The 21553-nt window shown below is 43.1% G+C and overlaps 1 protein-coding gene across 1 annotated transcript in view; it reads right to left on the reverse strand.

Moving 5' to 3' along the window:
• Window positions 1–21553, reverse strand: part of EFHD1 (EF-hand domain family member D1) — a 47926-nt gene that overhangs the window by 7547 nt on the left and 18826 nt on the right. The window contains exon 2 of the mRNA XM_084846809.1: window positions 12410–12557. Coding sequence (XP_084702935.1) covers window positions 12410–12557 — 148 coding nt within the window. The remainder of the gene's footprint in view (window positions 1–12409; window positions 12558–21553) is intronic.

Consider the following 21553-nt stretch of genomic DNA (forward strand, 5'->3'; position numbering starts at 1 on the left):
CAAATTACCACACTTAAGTTGTGCTTCAGTTCCCTTGTGAAAAAGCAAAAGCCACAATCAGAGGAGCTAGACCACAGTGCCATCTAGCGGCTGTATAATGAAACATATGGAAGACTCGGAGAAGGGCGGGGGGAGGAAGCATGTGTAAAGGGAGTCAGTCGTGATCCTGCATTTAAAACGGAAGCAGAAAGCTTTGTTTTAATTGTAGGATTTTAGGCTGGTGTGGAGATGCTCAGTAACTCCAATCTTTAAAAAAATGGAATAAAGGTCACTTAGTGCGGGAGACACCCTGGACGTTGATGACATCACCTAAAGGACCCTCAAACTTCTGTGAGTAACCAATCTCAATAGCAGGATAAAAGCTCAGTGTGAAGAAACCCCTGGAGGGCAGCAGGCTGGGGAAAATGGCAGATAACATCATAGCAATCTTGGAGCAAAAAACAAGGCTTTAGCAGATATTTTGCAAGGGGAATATTTTACCACTATTACATACAAGCCATTCAGGTTTCAATTTTTTTCTGTATTCAGTTAGCCTTGGTTTCAGTGTTCATCCTCTGCAAAGCTCGTATTCTTTCACTAGAGGTCAGCAGAGCCTCAGGATACCAGGAACTCCATCCAGTGCCTTTCCATCACAAAGTTCCGCATCTGGCAGAACCTTTTGTTCCCAAGCTCTTCTCTCTCTCTCCAGCTGCTTACTAATGTAGCATTTGAAATAAGACTTTGAAAAACTCCCAAAGCCCCTCGGGAATGGGTGGGGATTACAAAGCTGCTGGGCTGTTTTCCTGCCGCAAGGATGGGTGTATAAAGGATGGGTGTATTCACCCAACTGCTTGGTAACAGTGCTTGAGAGGTCCTTATAGTTTATCACATTCTCAGCCTCAACACATCTCTAAACCACAACATTGCATGATGACATAGCCATGACTCACCACGGAGACTGGAAACTGGGGCAGAGCTGAGGGAGGGGCTCTCTGACTTGGCACCCTCCCTCTAGATTCCCTTCTAAGAGTATCATTTTGCACCCGATGCTAGTTAAGTAAGCTACTGAAGCTTTCCTGCAGCTGGAAAAACATAAACCATTATGAAGATGTAGCCCTTTACCAAGCCAGACCATCAGTTCATTTACCCCACTACTGTCTTCTCTGGTTGGCAATGACTCCCTGCAGTCTCAAGCAGAGATCTTCTTTCCTAGCTTACCCAAGATCCTTTTAAAGGAGATTGTGAAAGGTACCAGCTTGGTATGCATTACTGACACATGGATGGATGAGCTGGGATTTATGGCCCTTTAGCAGCTATACACACCTGGGATCTCGGTGCAGCATCAATCCAGAAATGCTGTTTGGCGGGGAAGTGACCTATAAGGATTCTCGCCCTCTTGCCAGGCTTCTTGTCTAATCAACTGCAGGTTTTGAGTGAGAGGACCTGGTGCTGGGTAACTGGGACAAATTAAGGATTCTTTCAGGTGCACCACCCACCTTCCCACCCTGTGCTGTGATGTGCAGACAGCAGTGACCATCCATGGGCCAGAGAACCAACAGCCACTGGGAGAACCAGAAATGTTTTTAGTCTAAGAGTAGGGTAAAAATACTGTAAGTAAGTAAGTAAGTAAGTAAGTAAATAAATCAGGCTTGGTGTTGTGGGCCTCCCATACTGATGGTCCTGTAGGGGAGGTGGTGTTGTTTTCTTGTATTTTAAAGTCTACGTAAAGCTGTCCTGGAAGCATGTTGGCTAGATTAATAAGAAACCTGCAGGCTTCTGCATGCAAGACATGTTCTCTACTACTGAGCAATGGAACCTCTCCATTTCATTAGTCTCCTATCATACTGATGAAGAAATAGCTACCATCTTGAAAGAAGCCAGGTAGAAGGAGAAGATTTGGCAGCTGGGCGCTGTACATAAAGAGATTTAAGCTGTATTTTAATAAGAAGCCCAACTAACTAGGACAGCATCCCAGTCCAGCCATACACACCCTTCTCTCAAGCACAACTAACCCATCATATCAGGCAAGATGCTCCGCTCCAACCCAATGTAAACTGGAATTTCAGTATGTCCAGCACTGATCCTCATGGATTTGAGACTTCCTGAGCTTGGCTTGGATTAGTATTAGTCAGATATTCCTTCTCTTTGCTCCAACAACACCCACACAGAAGAAGCTTCCCATAAGCCTTATTACCAACAAGTTGTTCTTGAGATCCAAGACCCACTCTAGTCCAGGGAATATCAGGATAGCCCCTGTAAGCACATTGGCATGACCTGTTGTAGTGGAATGGGAAAATAATCCAGAGTCCTCAGAACTAGGCGGGTTCCTTCATTTGGCTAGGAGAGTTATGAAATATGCTGTCGTACCAGCTGACACAGCCAATAAAAGGCATGTGGGAATGACTCACCAGACAGCTGGGAACAGGTCATAAGTGCGAGATGCCAAGATCAGATAATCTATGCACAGGGATGAAATGGATTCTCTCTGTATAAGTGGCAAGTGATTTCAGCACATTTACATTATCTACATGGCTTTTGGAGAGATTCTTCACAATATTATACCACCGTTTCAGGACATAATTCACAAAGTTAGAGCATGTTCAGGAATGCAAACCAGGGTTTTGCAAACTCTGCAGCCAGCCAGCCACTCTATGCTCTTCAGAAAGACAGCAAAGGAACAGCCACATTTCAGTTTGGTAGCTAAGCCTCATAGTAGTGCAACAAACCATTTCATTGTGACCAGTCTTTGATGGCAAGTTCACTGTGGAATTCTCATGAGCACAGTAGCCTTCCAATAAACCTGTGATGTGAATGGATTCCTCCTGAAGTGACCCAGTAAGGCTACCGTTGCAACCCTATATAATGCGCAGTCTGTAGGTAGAAATGTGATCTTGTTATGAGCTTCAGTGATACATCCGTTTTAGGAAAACTAAAAGGCAGCCCCACTCAGAAAAAGCAAGACAAGCAAAAACAAACAGTAGTACAGAATCAGACATTCTGCACTTATTTAGAATGCTGGGTCAGTGTTTCTAAATGGCAGGTATAGATTTAGGGAAGAACTAGTCACCTCTTTGTAGAAGTGAAGTTCACTGTAGCAAGTGTATTGCTTTAAATGCAGCAACTTTATTCACCCTGAGATCTGGAGTGGAACGGTCTGGAAGCAATTGGTGATATATTGATGGACTGATAAATGTCCAAAGTACAACATTAACTTTATTAAAACACCCTTTTGTAAAGGTAGGCTGGAATAAGTAACCATTAGAAAAGGAAAGAACCTTGCAAGTCCCGGAGATATGAATGGCACCACCCTGAGAATACCCGTTCCTTCTTTTCGTCTAGCAGAGTGGTTAGAGCACAGATTCAATGCAGAAATCAAACAATCATCTTTAAGTGGTCAACAGTAAGACCCATACAGTGTAGGTGGTAGAAAGTAAGCAGATGCAATTTGATTATGTTTAGGATGAAACTTCTAATGAGCTTCAAGGCTTTTCTATATGAGGCTTTTAACTTGCACCTTTACCAAGGCTTCTGCTTCCAGATTCTTTGCAGGATTAAGATCAGCTCCTTTACATGTGTTTTTTTTCCAGGGGTTTTCTTTCTCTGCCTTTCTATGTGTTCCATTACATTACCATTAGGTGGTGCGGTGGTATAGTAGAATTGCGCCAATATACAAGAGTTTTATGGCACCATTAAAAAAAAAATAAAAACCAGACTTCCCTCGTTATGAAAAAAGCCACAATAATGGTTGCAAAGCATGAGAGAGGCTCTGGAGAATAACGACATTGTGTAAAGGAACCGCAAAGTACCGTGAGTGAGGAAGCATGAGTTCACAATAAAAGCCTCACACAGAAGGACTTTCTGCCAGAACAGCATCATATGTTCCCCTGTGGAGCTATTTTGCAGCCCACGGTGATGAACCTCTTTCAGCCTGAGAGACAAATTCCATTTTGGAGACGTTCTTGAGGGCCACATTCCAGTGGTGGGCGGGGACAGAGGCAAAAGGAGTATGGCCAAAATGCCAGCATATTTTAGCTTAAAGCTCTTCCTGCCTGGAACTAAGCCTTAGGAGAGTTATTTCAACCTTTTAGAAGGGGGAAAAACTGCACAGAAGCCAAGACACCACCAATGTTTGGTGGCTGTGGGCCAGGAAAAGAGGATGTGGCCATCTGGGAAACCCTGGAGGGCCAGCTTTGGCTCCTGGGGCCTGAAGCTTTGCACCCGTTGTAGCCATTTACAGACTTATTTCTTGGTTATGACAGATCAGCATAAAATCATATATTACATCCTCTTACTGTGGTTTATTTTTAAACTGCAGAGAAAGCAGTTTAATTTCCTTGGACGTTACATGTCAAATGAGCCATTTTTATATTTTATATTGATTCACGAGATCATGATGAGAGACACGAGATGCAAATCAAGTTGTTGCCCTGTTTGTGATCCAGTGGACAGGCTTATTTATTTGCTCTCATAGTGCTACCCCAATGAGAAATAAACTTATTGACTTATTTACTGTCAAAAGTCATTTCTATTCAACTTCCCATTGTAAAGGGCATAGTCCGACACTTCTTTCCAAAATTAAAATGGTTTTCTTGTAAGGAGGAACTGGGTTGGGGAAACTGGGTTACAAAGAAAATGAAGTTAAACAGGCAATGAGCAAGAAGGCTGAATGCAGTTTAGCACAGGAAAACAAAAGTGGGAATAGTATACCGTCTCTTTAAGACTTGTTAAGTATATGTTGTTGATGTTAAGGAGAAATGGCTGAGACTGGCAAAATTAAGAGCTAGTTAGAGGGGAGAAAAGGCGAATCCTGCTCTAGAAATTACATTTACTATGCTGCAGGGAGGGATCTTTACAATTTAATAAATATTGCTTGTCTTAAAAATAAGAAGACTGGTTTATTAACAGAGAAAACAGCACAAGCAGCATTGAAAACTGGGAGTGTCCATAAATTGTTGGGAACAGAGAGCATAATTACCTAGCAGTAGGGTCACAAATCAAGAAAGCATAAAGCCAAGGGTCAACTTAGCCACCTCTCTCCTCCAATCTAGTCCTTTGCAGCTTCTTTAAAGATCCTATAAATTTAGTGTTGTTGTAGGCTTGGTCTTGATTCAGTTTGGTCTCTGTGGGCTGCCTGCATCAGATGTGGGAACCTGTCTCATGAGACTTTCCTGGGGAGTATTAACAGCAAGGAGGGGAACAAAGGATGGACGCTTCCTCCCTTCCATTCCTAGAAGCAGATTCCCCCTTGAGCTGCAAAGAAGCTGATATAAACAGAGGATGTACGCGTGTGCGTGCATGTGTGTGTGTGTGACAGAGAGAGAAGCGCATGCACACATACAAAGAGCATGGAAGCACATATCTGCATGCCTGTAGGTGTGTATGAGGAAAGAGATGTTCTTGGGCTGCAGTTCAATGGTCAGCGCTAAACCCAGAAAAAAGGAGTGCTCACCATCCCTATCATAAAACCAGCTCGGGAGAAAAAAAGCAGGCTCTGAAGACAAGAACAGCCCCCTCACTCACTTTCATTGCATGGATGGTCATCTGACTGGAAAAAAGGAGAATTATTAAGACATTTATCTCAACTTCTTTCCAAGCATTTGCTCACTGTCACTGGCAGGTACAACAGAAGCAGAGTTGGATAAAGGTGTTCTATCCTACTTGTCCTTGGTGTAAGCCAAAATAACACTGTAAGAACACAGAATGAATTGTATTTACAACATGTTATGAAGAAGCAAGGAGGCAGCTCCCTGCACCCTTTTGAGAGAGACACAAATATAAAACAATGACCTAGCCAGGAGGGAGTTTTCTGGAAAATCAGAGAACATTTTCAGGGGGTGGAAGGGCCAATATTCCACAGCCTGAGGGTGCTTCCAGACAAGACTTTTATTTTGTGACTGCCCTGCCTTATACACAGAATTTTACAGAGTGTCCAGATGATGTCTTCCATTTATATCCCTCCCCTGTTTGCCCAACCACTTCTTCCATCTTTTTTCTTACCAAAAAATTTGTTCAGGAGGGAAAGGCAGAAGAGCTGCTTTGGATTAGTAGCACTAGGAGCTGTCCACCTGGAAGCATCCTAGGTGGCCTGCTTTTCCTTCCTGTTGCTGCAGCCACACCCCTTTTGTCGCCGCTGTAGTGGTAACTGGGGCATCAAGTAGCACTCCTCTGTATGCCCCCGTTCTGCCATACTTGGCATTCAAATCAGCTAAATAAAATCTTAGCAGTATAATAAAACCATAGAATAACAGATAACATTATATGGTAAGAAACAACAGTAGGGATTCTAGCCAGCAGCTGAGACACACACATACCCCCAAACACAAACAAAATACCTACCAAAACCACAAGAAAACAGGACAGACCTTGGCTGCCACCTAATACAACAATAGTGAAGGTGCCAGGTGGATCTTCCTTGGGAAGCAGTACCACAACTGGCATGCAAGACCAGAAAAGATCTTCTCCCCTATAGCCACTGGCCTAATCTCTCAGGCGAGGACACCCAGAGACGGGCCTCTGATTATTAACTCCATTGTCAGTCATGTTCATATGGGAGCAGGCAATCCTTCAGATACCCTGGTCCCAAACTATTTAGGGCTTTAAAAATCAAAACCAGCACTTTGAATTGTGCCCAGAAACAAACTGGAAGCCAATGAAGTTTCTTGAGTGTAGGTGTAATATGACTGTACCAGCCAGCCCTGATCAACAGCTATGCTGCCTTATTCTGCCTCAGCCAAGGTTTCCAAATACTTTTCAAAGGCAGCCCAACACATAATGCATTACAGTAATGAAGCCTAGAATTAAAACATGGATAACTGTAGCCTGGTCATTCCTTTCTAGGATGGTAACACTGTTCTTGTAAAAAACAGAGTTGGAAATGGGCACACCAAAACATTGCTTTGAGAACATTTGCCAAATCACATGCTAATAAGAAATAATACTGTTAATGATGAAGGTACTGAGTACCAATGAAGGTACCTCCCCAAAGCTTGAGCCCTTCTACTCTTATTTCTACAGTTAAAGGCGCAATCCTATTCATGTTTAGACAGAAAAAAGTCTCTCAACTCCCAGGATGGAAAATGCTGGGAGTGGTAGGACATGTTTCTGTCTAAACATGCATAGGATTGCGCCCTAAGGAATTTATTCATGTCAGTCTGAATCTGATCACCACCTCCTGAGGGGCAGATGCAGCAAATGAAACCTCCAACCACATCGCTATGGAAGATCACATTTGCAAACTACAACGGAAACAGCTGAGTGTAGTGTCACTTGCAAGAGGAGAAATTTGTTAACAATCAGTACAGCTATCTCTGACTTAGATAAAATGAGAACAAAACTTTTCACATCAGCAAAATGAGACGGGTTAGTTCTTAGTTCTTCTACATGCACCATTTCCTCTTAATTTCATAACAAAAACTGCTCCTCATAGCCTATTGCAAGACTAGTTGGTTTGCTGGGATGTGTCAAATAGTCCCTTGTGCACATTTGGCTGTTAACATGACAGCAAGTTTACACTACGAGTTCTAAAGGGTAATTTCAAACTGTCACAGCGGATGCAAGTTCATACAACAATACAGCTAATGTTAGTTTGCAGATAATTTTCAATGCACGATTCCAAAGGGCTTTGGAGTATCTTTCTTTTCTTGTTACATGGCAGCAAAGCAGACACAAACCGTTCTCCCCTCCAGTATAAGCACACAAGAAAAATCTAGGATTTTTTAAAATTTATTTTTGAAAGTGTGTGATAACCTCAGACTTTCAGTCCATGTGGCTTGCTCCTCACAGTATATGTAGGTTGTCTGGGCAAAAGAAGTACCTGCCTTTTCCAGGGCTACCCCCTCTTTTCCTAGTACGATGCCAGATCACCTGAATTTGGGGCACTGGGAAGCTGCTATCTGGAAATGTCCTTTGGGTAGTACCTGGCAACCCCTCAAGGCCTACTCCCAGTGTTCACGGTAGAAGGACAGAAGACTCTTTCTGCATCCCTAAGTTTGCAGAAAACTAGTTGTACACAATTGCCTGGTTCAGATGTTATGATGGCCAAACTATAACTTGGCCATCATTAACGTGCTTTGTGCTTGCCTGCTCACTCCTCACTTCAAGAAGTACCTGGTTTCTGGTCTGGAAAGGGACAGTGTGTAGCCTTTACACGTTTACAATTTGAGATGATGGATACAATGATGCTACAGGGAAGGCTCAGAAGCTTCCCACTGAGTGACAGACTATGCATATGCAGTCGTTCTGTAATTGAAGATGTGGCACACTATTTACTTGAATGTCATCCTCAAGCTGTAGGGAACACTTTTTAGCCGTATTCCTGACCCACGTAAGAAATTGGTCAGCAAAGGAGAAATGGTTATTTCTTTTATGAGGCTCTAATTTTTTTGTGTCCCAGAGGGTTGCCCTTTTTGCAATCAAGGCAGCCAGTATAAGGAAAAAGGAATTAGAAAAATGGTCTGGCTGATAGACTCAAATGAATGTGTGGGTTTTATTTATTGCTGTTTTTATACAGTCAGTAAAAACAAGACCTGGAGCTGACTGTGGCTCAGATCATGAGCTGCTTCTTGCGAAATTTCAGCTTAAATTGAAGAACGTCGGGAAAACCACTAAACCGTTCAGGTATGACCTAAATCATATCCCTGATGAATATACAGTGGAGGTGAGGAATAGATTTCAGGGATTAGACCTGATAGACAGAGTGCCTGAGGAACTATGGACGGAGGTCCGTAACGTTGTTCAGGAGGCAGCAACAAAATCCATCCCAAAGAAAAAGAAATGCAAGAAAGCAAAGTGGCTGTCTGATGAGGCTTTACAAGTAGCTCACGAAAGAAGGGAAGCGAAAAGCAAGGGAGAAAGGGGAAGATATAGCCAACTAAATGCAGAGTTCCAGAGAATAGCAAGGAGAGACAAGAAGGCCTTCTTAAATGAACAATGCAAAGAAATCGAGGAAAACAACAGAATGGGAAAGACTAGAGATCTCTTCAAGAAAATTGGAGATCTCAAGGGAACGTTTTGTGCAAAGACGGGCATGATCAAGGACAAAGAAGGCAGGGACCTAACAGAAGCAGATGAGATTAAGAAGAGGGGGCAAGAATACACAGAAGAACTATACAGGAAAGATCTGAATGTCCCTGATAGCCATGATAGTGCGGTCACTGATCTTGAGCCGGACATCCTAGAGAGTGAAGTCAAGTGGGCCTTAGGAAGCATTAGTAACAACAAAGCTAGCGGAGATGACAGTATTCCAGCCGAGCTATTTAAAATCCTAAAAGATGATGCTGTTAAAGTGCTGCATTCAATATTCCAACAAATCTGGAACACTCAACAGTGGCCACAAGACTGGAAAAGGTCAGTTTACATTCCAATTCCAAAGAAGGGCAATGCCAAAGAGTGTTCAAACTAACGCACAATTGCGCTCATTTCACATGCCAGCAAGGTGATGCTCAAAATCCTACAAGCTAGGCTTCAGCAGTATGCGAACCGAGAACTACCCGAAGTACAAGCTGGGTTTAGAAGAGGCAGAGGAACTAGAGATCAAATCGCCAACATTCGCTGCATCATGGAGAAAGCAAGAGAATTCCAGAAAAACGTCTATTTCTGCTTCATTGACTACGCTAAAGCCTTTGATTGTGTGGATCACAACAAACTGTGGCAAATTCTTAAAGTGATGGGAGTACCAGACCACCTTACCTGTCTCCTGAGAAACCTGTACGAGGGTCAAGAAGCAACAGTAAGAACCAGACATGGAACAACCGATTGGTTCAAAATTGGGAAAGGAGTACGACAAGGCTGCATATTGTCACCCTGCTTATTTAACTTATATGCAGAGTACATCATGAGAAATGCCGGGTTGGATGAATCAGAGGTCGGAATTAAGATTGCTGGGAGAATTATCAACAACCTCCGATATGCAGACGATACCACCCTAATGGCAGAAAGCGAAGAGGATCTCAAGAGCCTCTTGTTGAGGGTGAAAGAGGAGAGTGCAAAAGCTGGTTTGAAACTCAACATTAAAAAAACTAAGATCATGGCATCTGGCCCCATCGCTTCCTGGCATATAGAAGGGGAAGAAATGGAAGCAGTGACAGATTTTACTTTCTTGGGCTCCAAGATCACCGCAGACGGTGACTGTAGCCATGAAATTAAAAGACGCTTGCTCCTTGGGAGGAAAGCTATGGCCAACCTAGACAGCATAGTAAGAAGCAGAGACATCACCTTGCCGACAAAGGTCCGTCTAATCAAAGCTATGGTTTTCCCAGTAGTAATGTATGGCTGTGAGAGCTGGACTATAAGGAAGGCTGAGCGCCGAAGAATTGATGCTTTCGAACTGTGGTGCTGGAGAAGACTCTTACGAGTCCCCTGGACTGCAAGGAGGTCAAATCAGTCCATCCTAAAGGAAATCAACCCTGACTGCTCATTGGAAGGACAGATAATGAAGCTGAAGCTCCAATATTTTGGCCACCTAATGCGAAGAGAAAACTCCCTGGAAAAGACCCTGATGCTGGGAAAGACTGAAGGCAAAAGGAGAAGGGGACGGCAGAGGATGAGATGGCTAGATAGCATCACGGATGCAATGAATATGAACTTGAGCACGCTCCGGGAGAGAGCGCAGGACAGGAAGGCCTGGCGTGCTATGGTCCATGGGGTCACGAAGAGTCGGACACGACTGAACGACTGAACAACAACAACAAGCTTTTCCCCCAATGCTTTTTATTGTAATGTTTTAATGCTGACGTAACGTTTAAGGCTGACGTAACGTTTAAGGCTGACGTAACGTTTAAGGCTGACGTAACGTTTAAGGCTGACGTAACGTTTAAGGCTGACGTAATGTAAAGTCTTTTCCTTCAACATATTTATTTATGCTTGAAATGGTCAGAAGATGAATTCATTGAAGTCATTCATTCACTGACTTCACGTGTGCTAATTAACTCATCCACTTCCTAGTGTGAACAAACCACAGATTGCCATGGCATCTGGATCGGGCAGACTGCCACTGCATCTTCACTAGTTCTGTTGTGCCCGCAGTACCAACCACTAGCACAACAGGAAGCAAGACTTCCAAAAGAAACCTCAGAAACCAGCAGAAACACTGGTTTCTGGAACAGGACAGGTCAGTGGCACTCCCTTTGGTGGGCCCTGCTAACCTGCCCCATTCCAGAAATGAGTATTTCCACTTGATTCTGGTTGTTTCAGGAATCAACTATCTTCCTCTTTGCCTTAGGACTGATCCCACTGGCACAAAGGCAGTGCTAGATACTGCCCTATGGTTCGCACAAACCATAGTTTGGACATCACCGTTTGAAATGGGTTTCCAGTTCTTGTTTGGAGACAAGCATACGAAAATCACATCAACACTATTAACAGTGAAGCTTCTCCAGTACAGTCTTACATCTGCCTTAGAAAATCTCATACGTGCAACTCTTCTCAGAATCTTGAGATCCTTGTTAAAGCAAATGGATAAATGAAATAAAATACTGCATGACTTTCATCTTGCAAAGTCCCAGTTTAGTTCTATACATTTCCACATTTACAGCACAATCCTATGTATATCTACTTAGCCATTAGTCCCACTGATTGCAGTGAGGTTTACTTCCAGGAAAGTGGAGATGGAATTGCAGCCTAAGATGTTAATATCTAAATTGGCCCCCAGTTCATGGAGCTGAAGGATTTAAAGGACTCTAATGCAATGCTCATAGTTCACCACAGGAATCAGAAACATCAATTTTAAAAGTCTAATTAAGCAAAGATCCAATTTCCCTGTTGCAACTGAAATTGTGATATCAGGGTCTTAAATTGGAATATATTTGATACATGAAATCTGGCATCAGTTCTGACAAGCCATTTTCTGAAAGCTTCCATTCAATCTGTTAGATTATTCTTGTAATTAGGTTAAATCAAATTTTATCCAAAATATAGGTTTGGAAGCTGAAATTTTACATTCCAATTTAAATTTGTAAACTTTAACCTGATACTGGCAGAATTTTGTTTAAGCTCCTTCTTCCCATATCTGTAATTTCTAGCCCTACTTATTGCACTTGTTTGATCCAAGTCTAGATGTCTATTACATAACAGGAGCCTTTAAAACAGGAGCCTTCCAAGAATGAGATCGTGTGTATGAAGAGAATCTTCTCCATGCCAAGATCCTTGAGATCCTTCAACGCTCTTCTGCACTGAACAGCCTCCTATATAAATGTTTTGCTGAATTTCACCCTTAGGAGTTTATCTGGTTTTATTCATACCTTCAAGTGTTCCACAAGCTGAAGTTTTCAGTAAAGCAGCACTACTCAAAACAGAATGTGTTGGGTTTTTTTTAAAAAAAGGAACTTGGAGACATACACATTTTGAGAAGGGACAAAGAGGATGTGGTGGCAAAGTTCCACATTCTTATTCCTCATTTAATTCTGCATGACATTTATTTCTGGCTGGAACTTACCTCACGGAAAGAGAGTTTGTTATCAAAGTCTTCATCCACTTCCTTGATCATATTCTTCAGGCCCAGATGAGTTTGAGGTGCACCAAGCTTCTCCATCATTAGCTTCAGTTCCATAAGGTCAATGTAACCATCCTTCCCAGAGTCATACCTAAATGGAAGCAAAAAGGAGACATGTCAGAGGGACATAATTCTGTAGACTGGCTTTCAGTTTAAGGAGCACTCAATGCTCCCTTATACATAACATATTTGGCCCAAGACATTTTGCTGCCTGAAGTGGAATTCATATGGCATCTCCCCCATCCCACACCCACTCAGGCCAACACTTAAAAAAATCCTGCTGCATCGTTCAAACAACTATTCCTGCTGTCATCTACCGCCACCTCCATGGTGCTTCTTGAAGAAAGTCGCTTCACTCTGCTGCTGCAGCCAGGGCCAGTCCTGAAACTAGCTACTTCCAGAACAATCAAGACCGTCATTACATAGCATTCTATGAAGAAAAAGAAATGGTAAATAGGTAGGCTTAGGACAGCCTTCCCCAACCTGGTGACCTCCAGATGTTTTGAACTTCAACTTCCAGCTGCCCCAGCCAGCATGGCTAATGGTCAAGAATGCTGGGAGCTGTAGTCCAAAACATCTGGAGGGTACAATTTATATTATTTATTTATTTAGAGCATTTTTACCCCACTCTTCACCTGAAAAAGGCTCCCAGGGTGGCTTACAAAGGCTAATATTAAGACAGTCCCTGCCCTCAGGCTTATAATCTAAAAGACATGACACAAAAGGAAAAGGGATTGGGAGGGAAGAGGGGAAAGCAAGCAAAGACATTGCTGATCGATGTATTGGGCTAGGTTGGTCTCCCCCTTGCCATAATGGTCTTTCTGGGAGACAGGGAGTGCAGTGGCCCTTGGTTCTCTGGCCGATGGATGAGGCCAGAGTCCGAAGTCCCATGGAACTGTCAGCACACTGATTAGGAAAAGTTGGTTTAGGATATTTGGGACATCAAGTTAACTATATTAAGCATACCACATGACACAGAAAGTGAAGTATTATGTAATATAATTATAGCTGTTAATAAAAGCAAATAATCTGGCCTTTTTTAGTCCAGCTCAGACCTGTATCTCTCTCAGTGCTCAGGACTGCGCTATTAGACTTAGAGCTGCCTCATCTCCTGGGGTAGGCATAAGTACAAAGTTGTCAGCTCTTTAATGTGAGGTTTGAGTGAGGACAACAAAAATAAGTCAGGCATATTCACGGCAAAGATTTTTAGAACCTAATTTCTTAAAAGGCAACTAAGAAGTGGACACTCGCTTCTGACAGGGGAAATGGAGTGCATGTTGTTTTCCCTTCGATTAAAAATAATAACACTCCTCCGTTTTAACATGCATTTTTCTCTCTTTGTCAGCATATTACATTATTCCAAAGATATAAAGTTTGTATTAATGACAAATGCTTGGGTTCTGATTGCAAAACAAGAATGAAGAGCTATGTGCCTATTATATTCTTCCCCCCTCCCTACACCCCCAGCTGAACTTGGCAGCAGAGATAGATATGAACTAGAAATAAAATTGGATAGTACAGTTCCAATGATGACAACAAAGGGGCACTTCATGTACATATGGTTCCTTGTCACGGGGGGGGGGGGGTGTTGAATCATTGCAGAAGTTTCTCTGTTCCAGTTTAGTCTCAAACTCTCCTTTGCTGCCACCACCCAACTTCCTGTTGCTTAGAAAAAAATGAATCCACAAATAAGGAGGATTGATACAGAAGGAATAATAGAGGGCATGCAGGCAGGCCAGGGATCTGGGGACAAACACACTAGCAGACACCGTAAGTGAAGATAAGATATACCTCAAGTCTATTATATTATTTTTAGAAAAGGAATAAGACTAGGAAGCATGTCCATTATAGAATACAAGTATTTTTTATTGCTCTTTCAAGCCCTTGCCAGATTAGTTATTTCTATAGCATTTTGGAAAGCTAGACTGCCATCAACTAGGAGTAGGACTTTCTCTATGATGGCCCCAGAGTTGTGGAATGCCCTTTCACAGAAGGTCTGCTTGTCTAGCTCTTTTGTCTCCTTTTGAAGGGTTTTTTTATTCCATCAAGCCTCTTAAATTACTGATTGCTGCTCTTTATTTGTACTTGTATGTTGTTAGCTTTTATGTAGTTTTAATTGTTTTTATATTATGTTTGAGTTTGGGGGGTTTGGGTTTGTTTTGTTATATATACACAGAGATAGATTTTTGAGAAATGGTGTGTGGAAGAGGAATAAATCCAGGGCATTCGTTTCTGAAGACAGGCTGGTAGGTCATCTGGGATGCAAGTAACTATCAAGGTTCCACCTTCCTTTTTCAAGACGTAGCCACCAATCCAGAGCCAAAATGCAAACAGCCACATATGCCCACAATTCTAGTAAAGATGATGGATGCAGGCTGTTATGGTTTGACAAAAAGGAAGCTTTTGGGGCACCTGAGATTGACATTTAGCAGATAACAAGCTCATCTGCTGCTTGCAGCACACACAGAGAAGTAAAATGTTACACATCTTTTTCTTAATATAATGGTGAACCTGTGGTGATAGGGGAATTGAATTAAGGCAGTGGCCATGTTCAAGGAGAGGCTGTAGCAGAGAAGTGGGTCATTACAATCCTAGGAAACCTGATTTTCTCTCCACCTATTTAAGCTACTGCCCAAGTTAAAGTTGCTTCCACAAACAAAAGGCTAACCAGGTTATTATGTCTTGAGACCTGCCACTTTGGTAAAAGAGGTTTTAGAGATGCAGCACAAGCGGTCAGGCAGCATTGCAAGAGGAGCAGTCGCTCCACAGGGGTTAACTAACTGTACTAAGGATCTGCAGCCATGGGAGCGAGTCTCACGTATCCGTCATTCTGGCTCATGGGCAGTACAAAGCCAGGATTGTGAGAAACTGGGTCTTGCCAGCAGTGGGCTGAGATGGCAAAGCAATGTGCTATCCCAGCAGCACAATAGGTGTTCAGTGTGCAGTGCCAGAGCCAACCTTCAAAGCACGCCTGCCCAAAGTTATGCAGCCTCAAAAAAGCAAAGTGGCTATGGAATACTCAATCTGTTTGCAGTTCAGCAGGACCCAGGCAGCAGATGAAACAACTCAGCAACACAAAAGGGAATTAGAGGGAGATAATGTTTCTTCTCTGCAGAGTCCTGAAAGGCAGCACCAAGACATTAAAAAAAAATCTCGTCAGTGGGTGTGGAGCAAGAAAGGCAAACTTGTTTTCCAGACCAGAAAGAGCTCAATACAAATTCCTGCAAAGAGGAAGGTTGAATCACAGAGCTGGACTGTAGCATTCTCCACAAACGGAGACGTTGTTTTAAGGCCCCATGCTCAGCCATTCCAGAGTTACACAGGACCGGGTGTCTTAAGCTTCATCAACCACACTGGCTCTTGGTCCATTTCCAGGCTCAACTGGAAGTGCTGGCTTTGACTTTCAAAGCCCTTTAGTCTTGGGAATGAGCCTGAAAGATTGCCTGTCTTCACATGTGCCTGTCTGTACACTAGGGATACAAGGTTTTATCACACCACTGGCCTGCCACATTTGCAGAATTTTATGGGTATGTGCGTGTGTCCAGATGTCTTCCACTTGTAACCCTCAGGTGTTTTCCTACCGCTTCTTCTTTTTGCTTACTATGGAAAATATGTTAAGAAAAGACAGAATAGCTGCACAATGCCATCTACCGTTTAGTGCTAGGAGCCGTCCATCTAGAAATACCCACAGTCCTTTACCTGAGGACCCTCTCTGAGTAGTCCCCACAACTGAAGTCCATTGGGTAGTTACGGGGGGAAGGTCCTTTTCTGTGGTGGCATCTAATCATGGAACACTCTCCCCAGGGAAGAGTGCTTGGTGCCTATAATGATGTCATTTTGGTGCCATGAAACATTTTTGTTCTCCCATGCCTTTTAATGAGATGTTTTATCTGTACTGGTGATTCTACATTGCTTTGTATACAATGCTTTTTTAATATGTATATGTTTGCTTACAATGTTTTAATTGAATGCCATTTTTGGTAGAAAGGTGGGGTATAAATCAAATAAATAAATAAATAAATAAACAAATTGTCATTTGGGGGGATTATTTGTAAATTGCCTGCAAAATTCTCTGAAAGGTGGGTAGAAGTAATAATAAATACATATACACCATTCATTACCCCTTCAACAGGAAGCTGCATGCAGCCATACAAAGAGGGATGAGCTCCTTTGAGTTCCAATAAACCCTGCTATGTACAGCAAATGAAATAAGTCATAATGCACAGAGCATGTCACCACTTTGTTCATGTCACTCTTGCTCACATTGCACAAAAGTAATTCTATTTAATTTATGCAAAGTTTGTGGTTAAGAAATATCAAGAATTCTTAGTGACAATACTTCCAGAGTTATTTGCATTGTGGCAACTCCCCTTGAGCAGTTTCATTAAATCTCCTGTGGGGGAAAACAGAGCCAGATTGGGGGGCAGGGGAGAGATGCTGGTGTCAGTATTTATTTATTATAGAACTTATAAACCACTCCACTTTGTGAGTTAATGGAGTGGTGTACAATAACGTAAAGCACAAAATACAAAAGTTATAGTAAAAACAGGCAGATCAATAAAACACTGGCTGGAATTTACACATCACTTAGGAAATGCCTGCCTGAAGAGAAAAGTCATAGGTGCTACTGATCTCAGTTGGAAGGGTATTCCATAGGGTTCCAATATGAAGTAAGCATTTCAATATGAAGTAAGGAACACATGATGCCTTGTATAATCTGAGGTATGAATTTAAATTGGAGAACCAAAATGGCATCTCTTCAATGCTACCACTAGGTGCCACACCCTCACAAGGACTGTACTAAGCACTCAGCAGAGAGATATTAATCAAAATGTTACTATTATAAGGGGAAAAGGGGGTTTGACAAAGTTCAATACTCCCAATGGTACAGACAGAAAACATAGTTAAAGCCAAGTCCCCCTTGTTGAATATGTACATAAGGTTTCCAGAGTGGGTGAAAAGGAACTAGTTGGATGTGACAGACTGGTTTTCACAGGCGTTCTTCTTCCCTCCCTTAGAAAAGGGAGAGAACACTCAAAAGGAAGGTGCTACTGATAAGGGGTTAAATTGAATGAGACTCATTGAAAGAACAGGCAGTTAGTTTGCTCTAGAAACAGTTCCAAGTTGCTTATGCTACTAGGGGGGTGTCTCCCTGACAACGGAAGGAGAAGCAAAGGGAGGATTACCCAGATTTTTTCAAGGAATCGGCTCTGGTGTGCTTTGGTCTGCACAGGGCTCCACAACTGAGTGCACCCCACCAGTAAAGTCACTTCACACAACATACTTCTGGGTGGGGTGGGGGGATTGGAGTAAACATCATCAGACTGGCAAGGGCCACTCAACCAATAAGAAAGCCACCCACCCCAGGCTCTCCTTTCTCCTTTCCCTGATACTCCCGCAATGCAATGGACTGAAGCTCAGAATTAATTACTTCCTTACACCAACAAAGCAAACAGTAAAGAAACACAGCTGCAGATCCTTTGTTAATCGATAAAATCCTGAGACGTATCTTCCTGTGCTATGGTCTTGACAAAAATCATTCTCTTTCTCTCCCCACCCCATTAATTACTTCCTTTCAACAAAGCAAACAGTAAAACAACACAGCATGAATATTTAGGGAGCAAGCCTCATTGACCACAATGGGAGTTACTTCTGAGAAGACACCTTCCGCAAGCTATGCCTGATTCTGCCAATTTTTTTTATTTCTCCCCCTCTAAAACTGCTATCTCACTTTGTCACTATCGCGCATTTGTCCAGCAATATCTATACCCCCTATCTATCTATCTATCTATCTATCTATGCCACTATTACGGAGCATAGGTATTGGTGGACAAAATGCATGATAGTGACACAGTGATGTTCAAAACCCGTTTGTAGGTGTGATTTTTTAACTTCTTCCTTTCAGGATGGGCAATTTCTTTCATCTCACTATGCTTCTATCACACAATTGCTCGATCACGTAATTGTGTGATTACTCTATTAATTAATTTTTTTTTAAATGGTGGAACCGGGCACAGCTTGGGGAAGGTGTCTTCTCAGAAATAACTCTCATTGTGGTCAATGAGGCTTGTGACATACTGAGATAGCAAGATGGGCTTGGGGGAGGTGTAGGTACTGCCGAGAAAAGCGCTATTTCGATTTAACTCTTTAATTTTTAAAAAAAGTTCAAGGCTGTTCAAAAAGTTCAGAGCACATGTGGGGATGGCCTCCAGAGTTTAGTGGTAAGCAAGGTAAAGTAAATGATACAAGGTAGCAAAGAACTCTGATGGCAGACCTGAAGTGGTGGAAAAAGCGAGGAAACACAGGTGGGGAAAGCACTGGGGAAACACCCCTTGACCGGGGTCAGTGAGGTGAAAGACACACCCCTGGGCAGGGCTATCATGCCAGAGTAATTGCAGAGGGTGGTGCACACCACAAGAGAAGCACAGACAAGCTGAATTAAGGAAAATAATCGGACTATAAGTAGGGATGTACGAAAGTCACTTACCTGTTCGTGGATTATGTTGATGGGGGAGGCGCTCCGTTCCTCCCCCCCGGAATCCTCCGAGGCCGGCTGTGCTCCGCAGCAGCTCTGCGGAGCAGCCGGCCAGGCCAGAGCCGTCCGCAGCCAGATTTCCGGCCGCAGAGGGCTCTGGGTAAAAAAAACACAAAACCGCGTACGCAAATGGCCGCCATTTATGGCCGCCTGTAGCCGCCGCCATTTGCGTTCCTTATTTTTGCCCTCTTAATCTACGTAAATATTTACGTAGACTACGACGGAGAAAATCAAGGGGAACGCAAATAGCGTAGCGGGCGCTATTTGCATCCCTTTTTGATTCCCCGTTTTAGCCTATGTAAATATTTACGTAGGCTAAAACGGGGAATCAAAAAGGGACGCAAATAGCTCCCGCTACGCTATTTGCGTTCCCCTTGATTTTCACCATCATAGCCTACGTAAATATTTACGTAGATTAAGAGGGCAAAAATAAGGAACGCAAATGGCGGCGGCCGTAGCCGCTGCCATTTGAGTACGCAGTTTCTTTGTTTTTTAACCCACCCAGCCATGATAGGCTACGTAAAGATTTACGTAGCCTATCACGTCATGTTTTTTTTTTAAACCTAGTCATGATAGGCTACGTAAATCTTTACGCAGCCTATCACGTCTTTCTTTTTCTTTCTTTTTTTTTTTTTTACCAGAGTGGAAATGGCGGCGGGATCTGCCCCAGGTGAGTCTCATCCCGGGGGGGATCCGTGGGGGGGCGGGGGGGCAGGCCATTCCGCCACAGAGTTCGGGGGGCCAAACGCACTGGCATTCGGCCTCACCGTGATCCGTGGCAGAATTCTCTGACATCCCTAACTATAAGTAGTCTCAGGAAATCCGACTTTTCCGCGATAAGCTCCAGGGTGGCTGCGGGATGGCCACAACGTCGAATGACCTCTGAACCTCTGAACGCAGCAACCTCGTAGTAAATCACTCATGGAGAAGGCCACTTGATGTGTGAAATCTCTGTATAAAGGCATCAGATGGACGTGTGACAAAGGCAAGAGTTTTGAAAGAATAAAAAGTCTGCGAAGGAATGAACTACAGCTGTATTTTTTTCTGGGATGGCAAATAATGCTAGTTTTATGAATTCTGTGTTGTCTGTATGAATTATGTTGCCTTTTCAGCCTCCCACAACAGCAAGTTATACATTTGCGGTTGGAACCAATGTTAATCTAACTTTTGTCTCATTTATTTCAATGGGTCTATTCTAAGTAGGACTAATATTGAATACACAATTGACTGGTAAAACAAAAAGGTAAAGAATTTAAAGAATTAAGCTAGCAGGGCTTTAACAAAGAGACTTACAAAACCCAAGTTCGGTAAGCTATATTAACACAACACAACTAAAATCTAATCTGCTCTCATCAATCATTGCTAATCTGCACCATTAAGCAAATATATAAATGTTCATTAATAATATTTAGGAGACTTGACTGTTGTTCTTAAGTTTTATCTTGGAACTTCAGTGACAGCAGGAGCAGTTACACCTTTTTTTTTTACAAAATGACATTACATAACGCACACGTAGCAACTATAAAAGACAAATCGTGCATTAAAATGTGTTTCTGATTATATTCAGAGCGGGACAGGCCTCTTCCTAAATGAGAGAGAGTATCCAGACTCCTACAGGACTGGGGGGAAAGGAGGTATTACATGGCCTTTGCTATCAGAAGACACTAGGACTATGCAGATGTTTATGTGTTCACTGAACAAGTGGAGGAGGGTGCAGGTCTGAAATCATGTGGAGGGTCCTATGCACATGCAGCTGTATGCATGTACAGCCCCTTTCATACTACTGGAACACAGGAAGCTGCCTTATACTGAGTCAGAACATTGGTCCATCTAGCCCAGCGTTGTCAACACTGACTGGCAGTGATTCTCCAGGATTTCAGGCAAGGGTTTCTCCAGCCTTACCTGGATATGCCAGGAACTGAACCTGGGTCCTTCTGCATACAAAGCAGGGGCTCTACCACTGAGCTACATCCCTTCCCATACTGCTGAATGCATGGAAGGCAGAGGGCATAGTCCCACATGTGTAAACATGCGTGTGTGTGGCAGGGGTGGGAGGGCATAGTCCTAAATTATAGTGAAAAAAAATGGCTGCCCTTCTCACTTTGAGGCAGCCAGATGATTAGATCACAGAGCACAGAACCATCAGAAACTGACAGGAGTTACTCAGTCCACACGAAACCAGCTGCCAAGTAGAGATGCCTTGAAGATGTACCTCAGGCAAGTGTGGGGAACCTCTTTCAGTCCGAGGGCCAAATTCTATTTTGGAGAAACTCTCAGGGGTCACATTCCAGCTGTGGGTGGGGCATAAGGCAAAGGGGGCAGGGCCAAAAATGCAAACCATCAGTGGCTGTAGTTCAGTGGAAAGGATATAGGTCAGGGAAAGGGGGTGTGGCCATCTGGGGAACCCTGGAGGGCTGGACTGGGACTTCAGGAAGGCTGGATTTGGGCCCTGGACCTGACGTACCCCACCCCTGGCCTAGGTGGCAACAATTCTATACAGCACATTATTCGTGTACAGTAGTTTGCTGCATGGTTCAAGCCACTACACAAAA

This window comes from Heloderma suspectum, chromosome 3, assembly GCF_057233095.1.
Source record: "Heloderma suspectum isolate Gila_16-S chromosome 3, 16-S_ref, whole genome shotgun sequence".
Classification (NCBI taxonomy): domain Eukaryota; kingdom Metazoa; phylum Chordata; class Lepidosauria; order Squamata; family Helodermatidae; genus Heloderma; species Heloderma suspectum.